Below are 14553 nucleotides of genomic sequence, written 5' to 3' on the forward strand. Positions count from 1 at the left end.
TCCATTTACAAGAGAAATTGTTGCAAATGTATAAAACAGCAGATATACAAGGAGAACACCAAACGTACTTTATTAGCACAAAAAAAGCAGCCGTAACAAGGCACAGCAAGCGGAAACATACATTAGCAGTCAAAGGGTTAGTGTTGCATACAAATATAGCTTTTCTTTTTTGTGGCCTTGGCAATAGCCATTGGGATGTAAAAGAACTTTCTGTAGCAGCAGGTAAGGAAACTAAGGAGCACTCACCAGTGGTACAGAGCACGTTAACAAAAAGACAGAAGAATGGATTCGACTACTTTAGTGCAAAATGTCCAGGACGGAACTGTAAATTCAGTCCAATACTAAGAAGCAAACACTAGAACTTGGTATTACTTCCAAAGTAGCTCACTCAAGTAGTATTGCATACTATTCTAAGTGACAAAAAGGTGCTAAGTAAAGTTATTTACAGATACAATGGTTGTACAGTACCTTTTAAATCAGCAATTTAGGTTTAAGATTTTCCATTAAAAATTAAGTGCACTGAAATTCTATAACTTGTACTTAAGCAATTCAGCTATGAGAGTTTACAACAAAGAGATAAATACTGCCATCTAAATTATGAATTACAGTTTAACAATAATCTCAACAATCAGCAACCACTGTAGTATTATCTGACTTGTTTGGGTATCTTTTAGTCTCATTTTCTTCATGGTTCACAAACTCATCACGGGCATAGAAAAAGATCCAACTTTAATGAATCAGCGATTTGACTGCACATGTCAACTTAAAAAAATCACACGCAGGTCTACTTTGCAGCAGCTATTCCCAATGTGTTATGTTAAAGCACTCATTTAAAAATGAATACTTAAGGCCTTAAATAAAATTCTAAATAAAATTCTACTACCAACTTTTCATAAGTCTGAAATTTTAAGAACTACTACTTAGAAAACTGGTTTACTTAACAGTACCTTTTGCAGAAGAGAAAAGGAGACTGACTATAAACTATATCAACACTTAAGTGAACTGCACTATGCCCTTGTGGCCAGAAAATTGCATTTTTTTCTAAAAGGAAGGCAGTCTTTATTTTTTGGACTTCCAAAGCTTGATTTATAGTAACTACAAACATCACTACTTTTGGAAGGTTATAGAAAAATTCTTAGAAAAAATAATAATTTCAAACATTAGTCACACTGTTGAAATACTCATCCAATATTAATAATTTGTTCTTCAGTAAGAAATAGAATTCTTCATAGCAAATGCCCCAGAGTTGCTTCACTCAGTTAACTACAGCCATTAAAAACCAAACTGTCAGCTAAATCGGCAGAATGTTTTTGTAGCCTTACTGAACACCTGTAGCTGTATCCTCTGTTGTCTCAATAGGCACCACGTTTATCTGAGTAAGTAACAGCAGATTGCACCTGACAAATACTAACACTAAGCTTACATACTGTACTGAAAAAACCTAACACTGATATGTGTGCTTGCTAGAGGTGTACTGCCCGATGCACATAAAAGCAGATCTAGTTAATGCCCTTTGGGGACAGGAGGGTTTACTTTGCCTTGACTGGTTCTCGTTCTAGCCAGCGAACTCTAACTTTTTGTTTATAATGATACTCTTTTAAAAAATCCTGTAACATTGACGGTAAAGGGAGCCCATCAATTCCATCATATGTAGTGCATCTGCAGATGACTGCACGGCAGATGTACTGCAGGCTAAAAGGGAAAGTCCTATTTAGTGATATCGTAAGCAATGGTTCAAAAAACATGCAAGAACTGGGGTCTTTGTAATGTTCCAAAAGTCCTGTTACAGTGGAGGAGTGAAACACACACGGGTCGTGAGCATCAAAACTAAAGTTGTGATTCCACTGTTCAATTCGGGCATGCAGGGATCTGTTGTAGCGACGGAAGCTCACAGAGAAGAGGTAGTCCTCCTGTGCAGAGTCCCTGAGCAAAAATGTACCTTCAGGTTTCCCTTCCAGAAGGGCTTCTGCTTCGTAACGGTCCATCACTCCCCAGTAACAGGGATTACCTGTGATCTGAAGCAAATCCGGCACGAGGCAGTGTATGTAATCAATCTGTGTATGGACTTTCCAAGCTCCCTGTCTGCTAACGTGGGCATGGCTGTCTCCGGATACCTGACGTTGCTTCTGCCTCCGTGACTGCAAACACAGCGTGGTTGTGTCCTCTTCAGAGTCACAATTAGCTTGTGGAATTGCAGAATTGTCCCCATTTATTTCAGTCATTCCAGGAGCTAACTTTGGTCCCAGTTTATATAACGGGTTAACCTGTGCAGTGGCTTCAAACGTATGTATTTGTGCGTTGGGAGGGGGGTCAACCCCTTCTTCAATACTAAGCCGCCTTCTCTCTCGAAGCCTATCTTCCTCATCTTCTGTAGAAACCAAGGATGGATCAAATGTATCAAAAAATGTTGAATGTGGGCTCACAGGGGCTGTATGCTGTTTAATCAAATGCCATTTTTGGGCCAAATCCGAGCCAGCAGGAAAAGGGCATTTCTCAAGCATTAACTCAGAAAGGTGTATTTTTCTTTTATTAGAAAAGAGGGTCTTTGACTGCTTGTTGTAAGTTCTCATGGGAAAACACAAGCCCACAGTATCCTGCAACCTCTGTCTCAGAGAGCGACTTCCTACGGCTCTGCTGGAAACGCTGTCCATGTCGTGCACAGAGCTTACACCATATCGCCTCTCTCTCCTTTGAAGTCCACTTCGAGTTCTACCAAACTTTTTATCAGAATCCAGTGAACTCTGTGTCTTTGTAGAACAGGAATGTTTCTTCTTCCCACCCCAAGGAGCATGTCGAGAGTAGGAATCTCTTCTTGCAAGTCTTGTTCCTGGGGTGACACATGAGTCATTATCCTTTTCAATGCTTATTTCAACAATCTGAGGAATTTCAGTGGCACAGTTTTGGTTTCTCCTTGAAGAATTCTTTGAAGGGCTTAACCCCAGTTGTAAGGCAACATTTTCTCTTAAGGGACTGCTTTGTTGCTGAGGAGCTGAGTCTCCTATACTGATGTTTTTGTCTTTGACAGACAAACATCTGTTGGAGTTCATATCCACATTTTCAGTACGGCTTCCTCCCTCATGACTGAAGAGATTCTGACACCTGTATTTGAAGTTATTCCACATTTTCCCCACTTTATCCATTGATTATAAGACCTAAAGACAAAAACAGGAAAAGGAGAAAATAAGTTAATCAAAGTAGTGTGTAAAAACAGAAAAGGCAGTAAGTACGCACTCCCCTTCTTCTCATTGGAAATTTCAGGGGTTCTGGTCAGAAATTCACCTTACATTGCCCTGCTCAGGTGATGAGGCTCTTACAGTGTTTGGCAGCTGTAAGGCCATCAGGCCCTTCTGTGGCACCATTATTCAAGCTAGTCCTCACTATCCACTTCCTTTCAGAAAAAATACTCAGAACTCAGGGGAAAGGAAACAAACCGTTACACTCTGGTTGTTTTTTTCCTATGCATCGACCTAATTTCATTATGACATTGATTTCTGTCTCCTTTCTTTGAATAATTTAGGTTCTGCCTCAAGTATTATAAAGGGAAAGTATGTTCTGTATTGTTGAAAGGTATCTGCATTCAGCTTCTCAAAAGTGATAATCAGGGCCACATTTCTGTAATACATTAAAATTAGTTTAAAAACCTTTAAGCAGTAATCTTACCAATTTCACTTACCAACTAACTGCCGCTCTACTCATCTGGCAGTTTAAACCTTACAGGTCAATCACCTGTAAAAATTCCATATCTGCCCTCCTCGCCCTATGACATAAATTTTATCCATGATTTTGAAGAAGCAGTTTGAGTATAATGGAAAATAGGAGAAAAGAAAGAGAATATAAAATTTGGGTTTAAATGGAAGATGTCTTTAAGCTTCCCAATTCTTAACCCTGGAAGAGCTTGAAAATAACAGAGTAATAGAAAAAAAGTTATGATACTTTAGTAAATAAAAAACAAAAACAAAAAACATGCAATTTGGCATCTTTATTCTTACTCCTTTAAAAAAAATCTAAAGCAGCTTATGGCACTTTACAAGTGAGTTATTTTAAGACTACAACATTTATAGGCACACGCATTCAGTAACCTAAAAGTAAACATTAGATGAAATGGAAAAGCCTAAACTTAAAATTCAACTAGTTTTGTCACAACATGACAGCAAGAAGTTTTTAAAAAGTGTTCTTTTTCTATTTTGCCATTTAGTAACTATGGCACTTTTTCCTCTGAATTTTTTGTTCATGTTTACTATGTCATTATGTACTATTCTGCACAGTTTAGAATCAGTATCGGAAAACTACCTGAGTTGTTTCTTACAGTGGTGAGAGTCATTAGAGCTGATCCTTCCATAACTAACTAATCCTCTTTGTCAGAAATACCTGCATTTTTCAAGAAGCTGAGTAGGATCAAGAGAAATAAAGAATAAACTTTCTTAAGATGAGTTACATATCTTCCCTTTAGTTTCTTACAGAAAGGGCTCTTGGACTAACAGTGCTCTTGGACTAGTGACAATGCCAACATAGAGAATTTATGTCTACAAAATCATAAATTGTACTTTCAGATTCTTCTTTATTAAAAGCATACTGTTAAGTGGTATATATTCTAATAAAATCTATTAGATGGAACTGTTAAATCTTATTAAACTCTGTCAGAACATTCTGTCTCTTCCTCGCAAAAAAAATTTTTTTGTAAGCCTTTTTTGAGGCTTACACCATTTGAACTTAACATGCCTGTTGTTATCACTTACTGTTTTTTATATTAAGATTTCACTCATAGTCCTGTTATTTTTAGGACTAATTCCTGCTACATTCCTGTTGACTCCAAAATTTGTAGATCTACTCTTCTGATACCCTAGTCCCTTCTAGCCTGGCTTCCTTCTCATTTCTTTGAGTTGCTTTTTATTTTTACCTAATTCATACATTTATAGTTCCAAAGGTCAAATACTACTACGAGGCTTATAACAGAAAAGAGCATTGCCTGCAACATCCTCTCCATTCTTGATTCCCACTCCCAGGGAATCAAGGAAAATTTCTTTGAATTCTGTTAGTTGTTTCTTGCTGCTATTTTCCTCATTGTTTCTAGATAACATGTTCATATTGCTATTGGTTGATAACATTCTATTGGGTGATGGAAATAATTTACCCCCCAAATTTTGAGGGCATTATTCCACTGTTCTAGTGGCTTCAACATGGCTGTTGAAAAGTCTAATATCACACCAATTCCCAGTCTTCTGTATGTGACCTGTTTTTATTTCGTGAAAAATTGTACCTCTTCTTTTTCTCCTTAGTGTGGGGCCTTTTCTGCACTCGTTGTGCCAGGCCCTTTCAGAGTCTTTTTATTCCCCCACCTTCCCTCCCTCTCTCCTGACAAGTCCTTTTCATTAGATGCTTGACAACTTAGATTCATCTTTTGATTATCATATATCTTCAAGATTGCATTTCTTTTCATTTTCTATTGGTAGATTTCTTTGGCATCACTTTCTAACAGTTCTCTTGCAGTTACAATTCTTCCTATCACAGTTTTAATTTCCAAGACCATTTTCTTGTTCTCTGAATGTTCTTTTTTAAAAAAATAGATTTATTTATTTATTTACTTTTGGCTGTGTTGGGTCTTTGTTTCTGCGTGCAGGCTTTCTCTAGTTGCGGTGAGCGGGGGCTACTCTTTGTTGCGGTGCGTGGGCTTCTCATTGTGGTGGCTTCTCTTGTTGTGGAGCACGGGCTCTAGGCGTGCGGGCTTCAGTAGTTGTGGTGCGCAGGCTCAGCAGTTGCGGCTCATGGGCTTAGTTACTCCGCAGCATGTGGGATCTTCCTGGACCAGGGCTCGAACCCGTGTCCCCTGCATCGGCAGGCAGATTCTTAACCACTGCGCCACCAGGGAAGTCCTGAATGTTCTTTTTAATAGCATCCTATTCTAGCTTCTTGGATACAATATCTCATTTCTCTACGGATACAAAGTTTTAAAATGTTTTCTTTTTTTAACATTTTAAATATTTTTATCTCTTTCTTCTTAGTACCTTATTTTTTTCTCCTTAAATCTTTAGGTCTCTGTTTTTTTACTTCAGAGCCTTCAGTGTCTGATGATGCATCACCACTGACATGCTGATCAGAAGTTCTGTCCACCTGGGGAGGTGGGGGTGAGTGGGCGGTGCTTGTCAACTGGCTTTATTACAAGGTGATGAGACAATGAGTTGGTTTTTTATTAGGGAATCCTCAGAAGTTAGCATCTGTAAACCTTGTCTCCTGGCTGCTCATCCCAGAGAGAAATGCTCCAATCTCCTGTCTGGGGCATAGACACCTGACTGCCACGTTCTGAGAACAGGGAAAAGGGAATGGTGAGGTCTTAACCTCAATATTCAGACTTTGGCTTAGTCCCTGTTTCTCAAAAGTTGTCCTTATTTTCACAAGATATCCCAATTTCAGTTACGAATAACTTCTTAGATTAAAATTCTCCAGCTCTAACCTGTTGTTTTATCCAAGGTAAAGGAACAGTCGTTTCCAGGCTGCTCAGGGTGAAGGACACATGGGAGACTGATACACAGACTTCCCACCGTTCCTGTTTTCAGCTCCATACTCCACCCTTACCTTCTGAGGTCACTGGTTCCTTGAATTTGAGCCAGCAGCATAAACTGGGTTGCTTCTCTTTAACATCAGGTTTTTAGATCAGCTTCCTCAGTTCTGCTAATTTCTACACACCTGCTTCTATCAAAAACTTGTTGACCAATCAGGCCTACTTCTGTCTCCTCTCACTTGCTTTCTACTTGTGATTTATGCCTTCTATTTGTTTTATTCCTTTCATTTCAGTGGGATTCTAGGAGGGCGTAAAGATAAAATGCCAAAGTTCAATCTGACATATTTAACCAGAAAGTCCCCCTTTCACTGTTAAAGAGAGTGAATGGTCCCACATAGAAAATCCCCCACCCAGATTAATGATTTCTTCCAAACAGAGAAAGAGCAGATTTTTCTGGGATGAGGGAATCCAAACAATAATGCTGGCTGTTAAACATAATCACCTGGATGTAACTGGAAAAATATACAGCTTTTTAAACTGTACACAGGTCCCCTCCCAAGAAATTCTGATTCAACTGGCTTGGAGTTGGGCCTGGACACGGCTAGTTTTTATAAGCTCTCTGAGTGATTCTAGAGCAGTGTAAAAAAGCCACTGGCCTAGGGTAGCCTGGTCAGAGGCTCCAATGGTACTTCTGAAAGGGACAAGTAAAAGGACACTGCTCTGTAGTGGTTGATGGCATGTGAATAGTACTAAAGAAACTACCTACCACAATCTTATCACTGTTTCTTTTTTTACTTTTGCCATGTATACAGGAGGCCTGCAGAATCTTAGGAGGAACTGTCTAGAACAGTGCCTCTTAAATTATCTGTAGTGAAGAGCCAGTTTCTTTTTAACTTCACAGACTGATTCTTTTGTAAGATATAATAATAAATTGCTTAAAAAATGAAATGTAAAAAAAGATATATGAAATACAAGTGCCAAGTTTCTTATTAGATTGAACAGATATAAAGTAACTGTTAAATTGCTATAAAATATTTTAAATTCTTGCTTTAATTTCTATACTTAACCTGTCATAAACTGGTAACAAACTGTAGGCCGGCACCAGTTCATGGTCCATACTTTAAATAGCTCTGGTCTAGAGCTGTGCTGTCTGATATAATGTGGTTACTGAGTCCTTGAAATGTGGCTGGTGCCACATATTGAAATAACAATAGTTTGCATACAACTGGTAAAATATAGTATTAAAATTAATTTCATCTGCTTTTTGCTTTTTAAATGTGGCCACTAGAAAATTTTAAATTACATATATGGTTCAAATTATATTTCTATTGGACAGTACTGATCTAGAGAAGGGGTCAGCAGGCTATAAACCGAGAAGCAAATCTGGCCTGTGGCCTATTTCTGTATAGACTCAGCTAAGAATGGTTTTTACATTTTTAAAAGGGATTAAAAAAACAAAACCAAAAAACCCACAAAGAACATTCGACAGAGACCACATGTAGCCTACAAAGCCTAAAGTATTTTCTATCTGGCTCTTTACAGAAAAAGTTTGTTGACCTTGGTCTAGTGTATGTAAGATTATAAACCACACCACTGCAGAAACTAAAAGAGCAATATTCAAAAAGTACAGAAATCTCTCTTCTCCATGTTTATAAGATAAATTCTGTAGCTATCTAAAGATATTTCTTTGACAAGCAAATTATACCTAAAAAAATGACTGTCCATTTTAGAAAGAGACCAAACTTAAAACCACTTATTCCATATACAGTTCTTTGTAAGCTGTATAAACAAGTGGGACATGCAGAAAACATCTGTACTTGCCAGGTGACAGTAGGCAGTTTCTAACACTAAGCCTTTGGTTCAGTTTCACAGACAGAGCATGAAATTTAGTGGTTCCTCTATTCCTAATGTGGAGACTGCTGCTAGATTGCATCGTGACAAAATACCCTAATTTAAAGAAAGACTATTATGCTTCCACACCCCTTTGGGGACAGAACATAGATTTTTCCTAAGACAGGGAATGCTATGTGGGCGGCTGTAATACTGGGAAGAAAATCACTGATAGTGATTCATAGAAGAGTCCATGTAAGAATCAGGAAGGCATTTCAACTATCTTACTATTTACAATGGCAGTTCTGAGGTTCTTTTGTTTTCTTGTTAAATTTTTGGAAATGTGTTTGGCTGAAACCCTTTGAGAACTAAATCAAAACTCTATTACTTTATGGTTTTATATAAAGTTACACAGGGCTATAAAAAAGTGTTAAATTTCAATTGTATTGACTCTAGATTGAAAGTTCATCATCTTTCACATTTCTGTACCTGCAGAGTTATCCTTAAAACTATCCAAAGCAAAGTTCTAAAAAGTCATTCCTTCCTTGAAGGACAATCATAATTTGAAATTGGTTTTATAATAATGTAGTAAGTAAAATAGCTTTTGCTGAAAAATGATACTTAACAGGATAAGCTATAAATCAGAATTATGAAATATCAGAGGTCAAATTCCATTACTACAAAAATTTACATACATTAAAAAAGTAAAGACCATAGTCAGTGGCCCTCTTAATACCAAGTAGTATCTATTACAAAATTTCCACAAAACAAAATAATTGAAATAGTTCCCAGGAGTTCATTTCAACGGGACTTGATCCACACTTTATTAGAAACAAATTAAATTCAACAAGTTTTAAGACGACATGGCATGCCACAGTGAGCAAAGAGGAAGAATGTGACCCAACTAAAATCCCTCCTCTACTGTTTAGTCTACGTAGACTACTTAAGTCATGGTAATACCTTTCCAATAGAAAGCTCTTCAGATACAGTACAAAAACTGGGACACATGGCTGATTAAAGTATTTCTGTGCTAAAGTCAGGTGCAAGAGGCAGTTTAGGAGATTCCATTTTTGATTGATATTTTGGTGACATTTCAATAATTTTTAGAAAAAATAATACAATGTTAAATATTAAAGACTGACCCAGAAATCCAGGGATGCATGGCTATCATAGCTATAGTCCCTTAAAAGAGTCTGAGAACCACTGGAGTTTTTTTAGAAAATTATTTATTTTAAAAATATTTACATACTTTAGTGTGACTTGATTTATATTATCCAACTGGATGTCTGTTTATCTTTTATACTGTTATTTAATATTATATTCAACCATATAAAATTGCTGTTTTGTGGGTAATAAATGGCCACATAATTCAACCTCAGAGTTACAGTATTGCACTATAGATAATATATCAATACAGTAGACCATGTACATGTGCACTCAAAAACTGTGGAGTCCACCGACCTACTACACTTGGAGACTTCTTCCCATCTGCTAAGTTATACTTTTACTGAGTTCACTTCCAGACCTGTTCATGCCATTTATACTTATTATTGTAATTAGGTGATTTGTTAATTAACTTAACAGAATGCGGGGGAGTAGGGAAGACTGGGTTGAATGATTTTGAAATACTCAGTAAAAGTGAGATACTTATGTTGCTGAATTAGGTACAGGCAAGAAAATCGTTTTTAAAATTGGAAAAAGTATTGCAGAAATACGTAAGGATTCTAAACTCAGAATGTATCAGAAGAGTCTAAATTCTTGTTCTACTTAAAAAACCCAAACTGGAAATCTGAGATGATATATTATGGGTATGGTTTCTGAAAGATAAACAATATGGAACTGGCAGCTCATGGACCTACTCCCAAAGAAAAGGCCTTTGTCCCTCAATAAAAAGACTGACAAATGAACATGCAGTCATGTTCTTAGAGTAAGAATTTTAAGGCATGCCTCCCTTTTTATGATTTCTTGCTTTAGTAGACTCTGTAGACTACTGTCACTGGCTGAATCAAAGGAGAGGTCTTCCTTAATAATCATTTAATTAATTTTATAGTAGTGCCAGGTGGGGGTAGTACAAAGTCCTAATGATAACAGGGAGTCAGGGATGGTGAGCAACGAAGACTTCTCTCTGAGGAGGTGGTATTTCAAAATTTTGTCCTAAAGGATGAGTAAGAATGAATTAGGGACAGTGTTCCACAGGTAGAGGCAGCAGCATTTGCAAAGGTCCTGAAGCAGGAATAAGCATGGCATGCACAATGGCTGAAGCTAACATAGATTAGCAAGTGAAGGGAAGAGTGCCAAGATGAAGTGGAAGAGGTAGGCAGGCCTATAATCCATGGTAAGAGAATAAGAAAGGATGTTGATACTGCACAAAGACTACTACAGAGGTCCAGGCAAGAACTCGACTAGGGTGGTGATAGTGGAGATAGATTTGAAATGTTTAGAAGATAAACCTGCAGGATTAAAGATTGTCTTGAAATGGGGAATGAGGAAGAGGTGTCAAAAACGAGTTTCCGGCTTGGGCAAATGGGTGGAAAGAGATGCTATTTCAGAGACAGAAAACACAATAGATAGAGCAGTTTTGGCAAGTGAGGGGTTGAAGAGAGTTAATAAATTCAACTTAGGAAACATTGCAGTTGAGACTGTCATTGAGACATCCCAGTGAAACCTCATCAGTCTGAGTGTATATTCAAATAATGTATTACTATACAGCAGGGGTGATAAACTACTGTTACTTGCATCTATACATATGAATCTCAAAGATATAATGCTTAGAGAAAGATACGAAATTAAGATATACACACTATGAATCAATTTATCTTATAAACAGGCAAAGTCCAAAATATGTTGTTGAGATATGTATACATATATAGTAAGAATATAAAAAGCAGGTAAATGGTTACCTTTGTGGGGAGGGATATAGAATTAGTGAGAGGCACTCAGAAGGCTTCTAAAACACTGTTAATGTCCTATTTGTTTGGCTGGGTAACGGCTATATGGTTTCTACTTATTAAATGTTCTTTTGACTTCACTTACAATTTTACACATTCTTTCCTGTACACAATAAAATTTTAAAAATTATACAGCCACATTTTGACCATAATGGGAATTAATAACCAAATATTAAACAAAAAAAAACCCACTAGGAAAGTAAAAGGCTCTCATAACTCTTAAGTAAAAGAAGAATTCAAAACTGAAAATTAGACTATTTAGAAAATAGCATATTAATATTTGGGGGATTTTTTTTCTGTATGGCAATTTGGTGGTTTATCAAAATGTTCCATTAAAGGAGGGAACTGATATTACAATTTGACAAACCTAGCACGTGCACACTCAAGAGAAAACTATTGGCTTGCTCCATTTTAATTGCAATGTGTGAAACATTACTCTGACCAAAAGAACCCAGAGCAAAAGGTATATTCACAGGCCTATTGTGAATGTTTTGGTGTCTATATTCTATGCCTATCTACTATGAAAGTCATAACACTTTCTGTAGGCTTGTATACCACTCAAAAATGTTCTGATATTATTATAACTAATGGATCTCTATGACTAAATTTCGCTTCTTTTCTAGAATACTACTTTCAACTATATGGTCAATTAAGAATACGTTTGCTCCAATAAAGATGTTAAAAAATAAAATAAGTAAAAATAAATAAAAACAATAAAATTATCAAAAAAAAGAATACGTTTGAAACCACATGCTAATTTCAAGGGATGAAAGAAGTTTAAGAAGTTGTTATATTTCTTTCTTTATATTAAGGGAAATACAGTAGTACATCTTAAAAAAGAAGAAAAAGGACAAATTAAGAGTAACAGTGTTATACAGACTCTACATTAATACCGCCCCCCCCCAAAAAAAAGACAATTTAAGAGCTATTTCTTTTTCTGATTAAAAAAAAAAATGTATCTAAAACTTGCATCTCTGCTTCTTCAATTTTACTCACACAATTCTAATTTCCAGTGTCATACAGGAGGGCTCTCCGAACCATCAAAATCCCAGATTCTTAAACCCTGTAGTGATTCTGCCTGAACTTTGCTTAGGGCAACATAATGAAAAGGGCATAGGCAAGAGACAGTCAGTTGAGGGGGTGTGGTAGGGAGGAGGCTGAATTCCAACTTCACCACTTAAGAATGCTGTGAACTTTGATGTAGTCCTTCATATTTCTGAACCTCAGTGTGCCTCTTGATAAAATGAGGATAACAATATCTACCTCATGGGTTGGATGTGAGGATTAGAAACCATATCTATAAAGCCTTTGGCTCCCAGGAGACACTCAGAAGACAGGAACTTTTAAAATGTTACCAGTACTATCTAGCATAAAGCTTTAGCTTCTCTTTTCTTTTTAAAAATAATTCTCCCGGGCCTCCCTGGTGGCGCAGTGGTTGAGAGTCCGCCTGCCGATGCAGGGGATACGGGTTCGTGCCCCAGTCTGGGAGGATCCCATATGCCGCGGAGCGGCTGGGCCCGTGAGCCATGGCCGCTGGGCCTGCGCATCCGGAGCCTGTGCTCCGCAACGGGAGAGGCCACAACAGTGAGAGGCCCGCATACCACAAAAAGAAAAAAAAAAAAAAATAATAATAATAATAATAATTCTCCCTTTCATTTCTTCTAGGACATGCCACAAATGTCAGTATTTTCCTATGTACAACACATGCGGGATCGCAAGTTCTATTATTAATCATTTAAACCTCTATACTATTCCCTAGGAAACATTACAGGGATTTCAGTGTTCCTTAGCAGTTGAAGCTATAGCTCATCTGCAACCTGAACTAAGCATAGCCAATCTGTGTAGTACTGGGCAAGGCCCAGGAACATAATCCTTATTCATTTTTTTGCTTCAAAATTCCTTTTTAGTCTTTAACACCACCACACTTTAAATTTTACCATATAGATACTGCACACCAGGGAGGCGTAAAATCCTAAGTTATGCCTCCTTTTCTATGGAGCAAGTATCTTATGTAATACACTAACAAACATACTATTCATTGAAATGTTTCCTATCTGGCCAGCATTACCGGCAGACTGTGGTGGAACACAAAGAACATGTGCTTTCGCTTCAGAGAGCCCTAAAAGCAAATTCAAGCACTCACTAGCTGTGTGAAATCTAAGCCTCAGCCTTTCCATCTGAAAACAGGAACAACCACCCCTCTCTTACAAGGGTTTTTAAGAGGATAACACGACATAAAGGTACGTACAGCTGAGTCTGTAACAGGGGCTCAAAAATGGTAGCTTCTGTTATACAACCAATCCACAGGGCAGCAGAAGCTACATGTTGGTGATAGCAGCAAAAAGCAAAACTGTTTCTACTAAGCAGCATAACGGTATGTGATTAGTGCTGTCTCGGCAATGCCTGTAACGTTCCCTAGAGCACAGGGCATCAACCCCACCCCTACCCCACAACACACATGCACACAAATCTCCCTTATGGCCAAAAGGTGAACTAGAAAGAAACAGAGACCAACAAAGCAAAACAACTCTCAGTTGAGAAACCTAGTGGATCAAGCTACCACACTGGTTAGCCTTAACCCAGAAAAGAATCTCTGATTTGGGACTGCTTAACAATGAGCTCACTGTGATCCTGCTAATAATTTACAAAGTATACTCAATTACCAATGGTAAGTGAGCAGCTGTAATCTGGACCATTTCCTTCTCTTGGAAGGATAACCATTTTGTAACTCTAGTAGTTTAGTATCACAAGAAATACAAAGACTCTAAGGACTAAAATGATTTTTTTTTTAAATAGTAACACTTTCCTTCTATTGTTTACCTAAGACTACTTAGAATACAGTTATCATTCCTTTACAAACTAAAGAAGTATACTACTCTCTTCTACGCCAGATTATAGGCCTGAAGAAACCAGGGTCTTCAAATAATTTGACAGCTTGTAATGAATCCAAGAAAGAAAGAAAGAAAGAAAGAAAGAAAGAAAAAACCATAATCAGGACAACTTCCTTTGTTTTTTAATCTAGATCCTCAAACTGGCCTAAGTAAAAAGAAATTTTAAACATCTTGAAATTAGTCTATGCTTTAGAAAGATATTTGGGAGGAGTACTGGGAGAGGTAAAGACAAACAGGATACCTTTTAACCATTTAAGAAAACTTATTCCAAGAGAAGCACTCTAACCAAAATTATAGACCAGAAATTCCAAGCAGTATACCCCAGTTTTATGTTATGTATTTTATTTTTTAAAAATAAGACAATGAGGGACTTCCCTGGTGGTCCAGT

At 37.3% G+C, this 14553-nt stretch overlaps 1 protein-coding gene across 6 annotated transcripts in view; it reads right to left on the reverse strand.

The window, feature by feature from the left end:
- Positions 1-712: 712 nt before the first annotated feature.
- SOCS5 (suppressor of cytokine signaling 5) overlaps positions 713-14553 on the reverse strand; it is a 59188-nt gene continuing 45347 nt past the window's right edge. For all 6 annotated transcript variants that reach the window (XM_081253647.1, XM_081253645.1, XM_081253643.1 and 3 more), the window contains one exon: positions 713-3152. In XM_081253647.1, the coding sequence (XP_081109773.1) occupies positions 1530-3140 (1611 nt within the window). In that variant the 5' untranslated portion in view covers positions 3141-3152 and the 3' untranslated portion in view covers positions 713-1529. The remainder of the gene's footprint in view (positions 3153-14553) is intronic.

The sequence above is a fragment of the Mesoplodon bidens genome (genome assembly GCF_964165515.1).
Source record: "Mesoplodon bidens genome assembly, chromosome: 14".
Classification (NCBI taxonomy): domain Eukaryota; kingdom Metazoa; phylum Chordata; class Mammalia; order Artiodactyla; family Ziphiidae; genus Mesoplodon; species Mesoplodon bidens.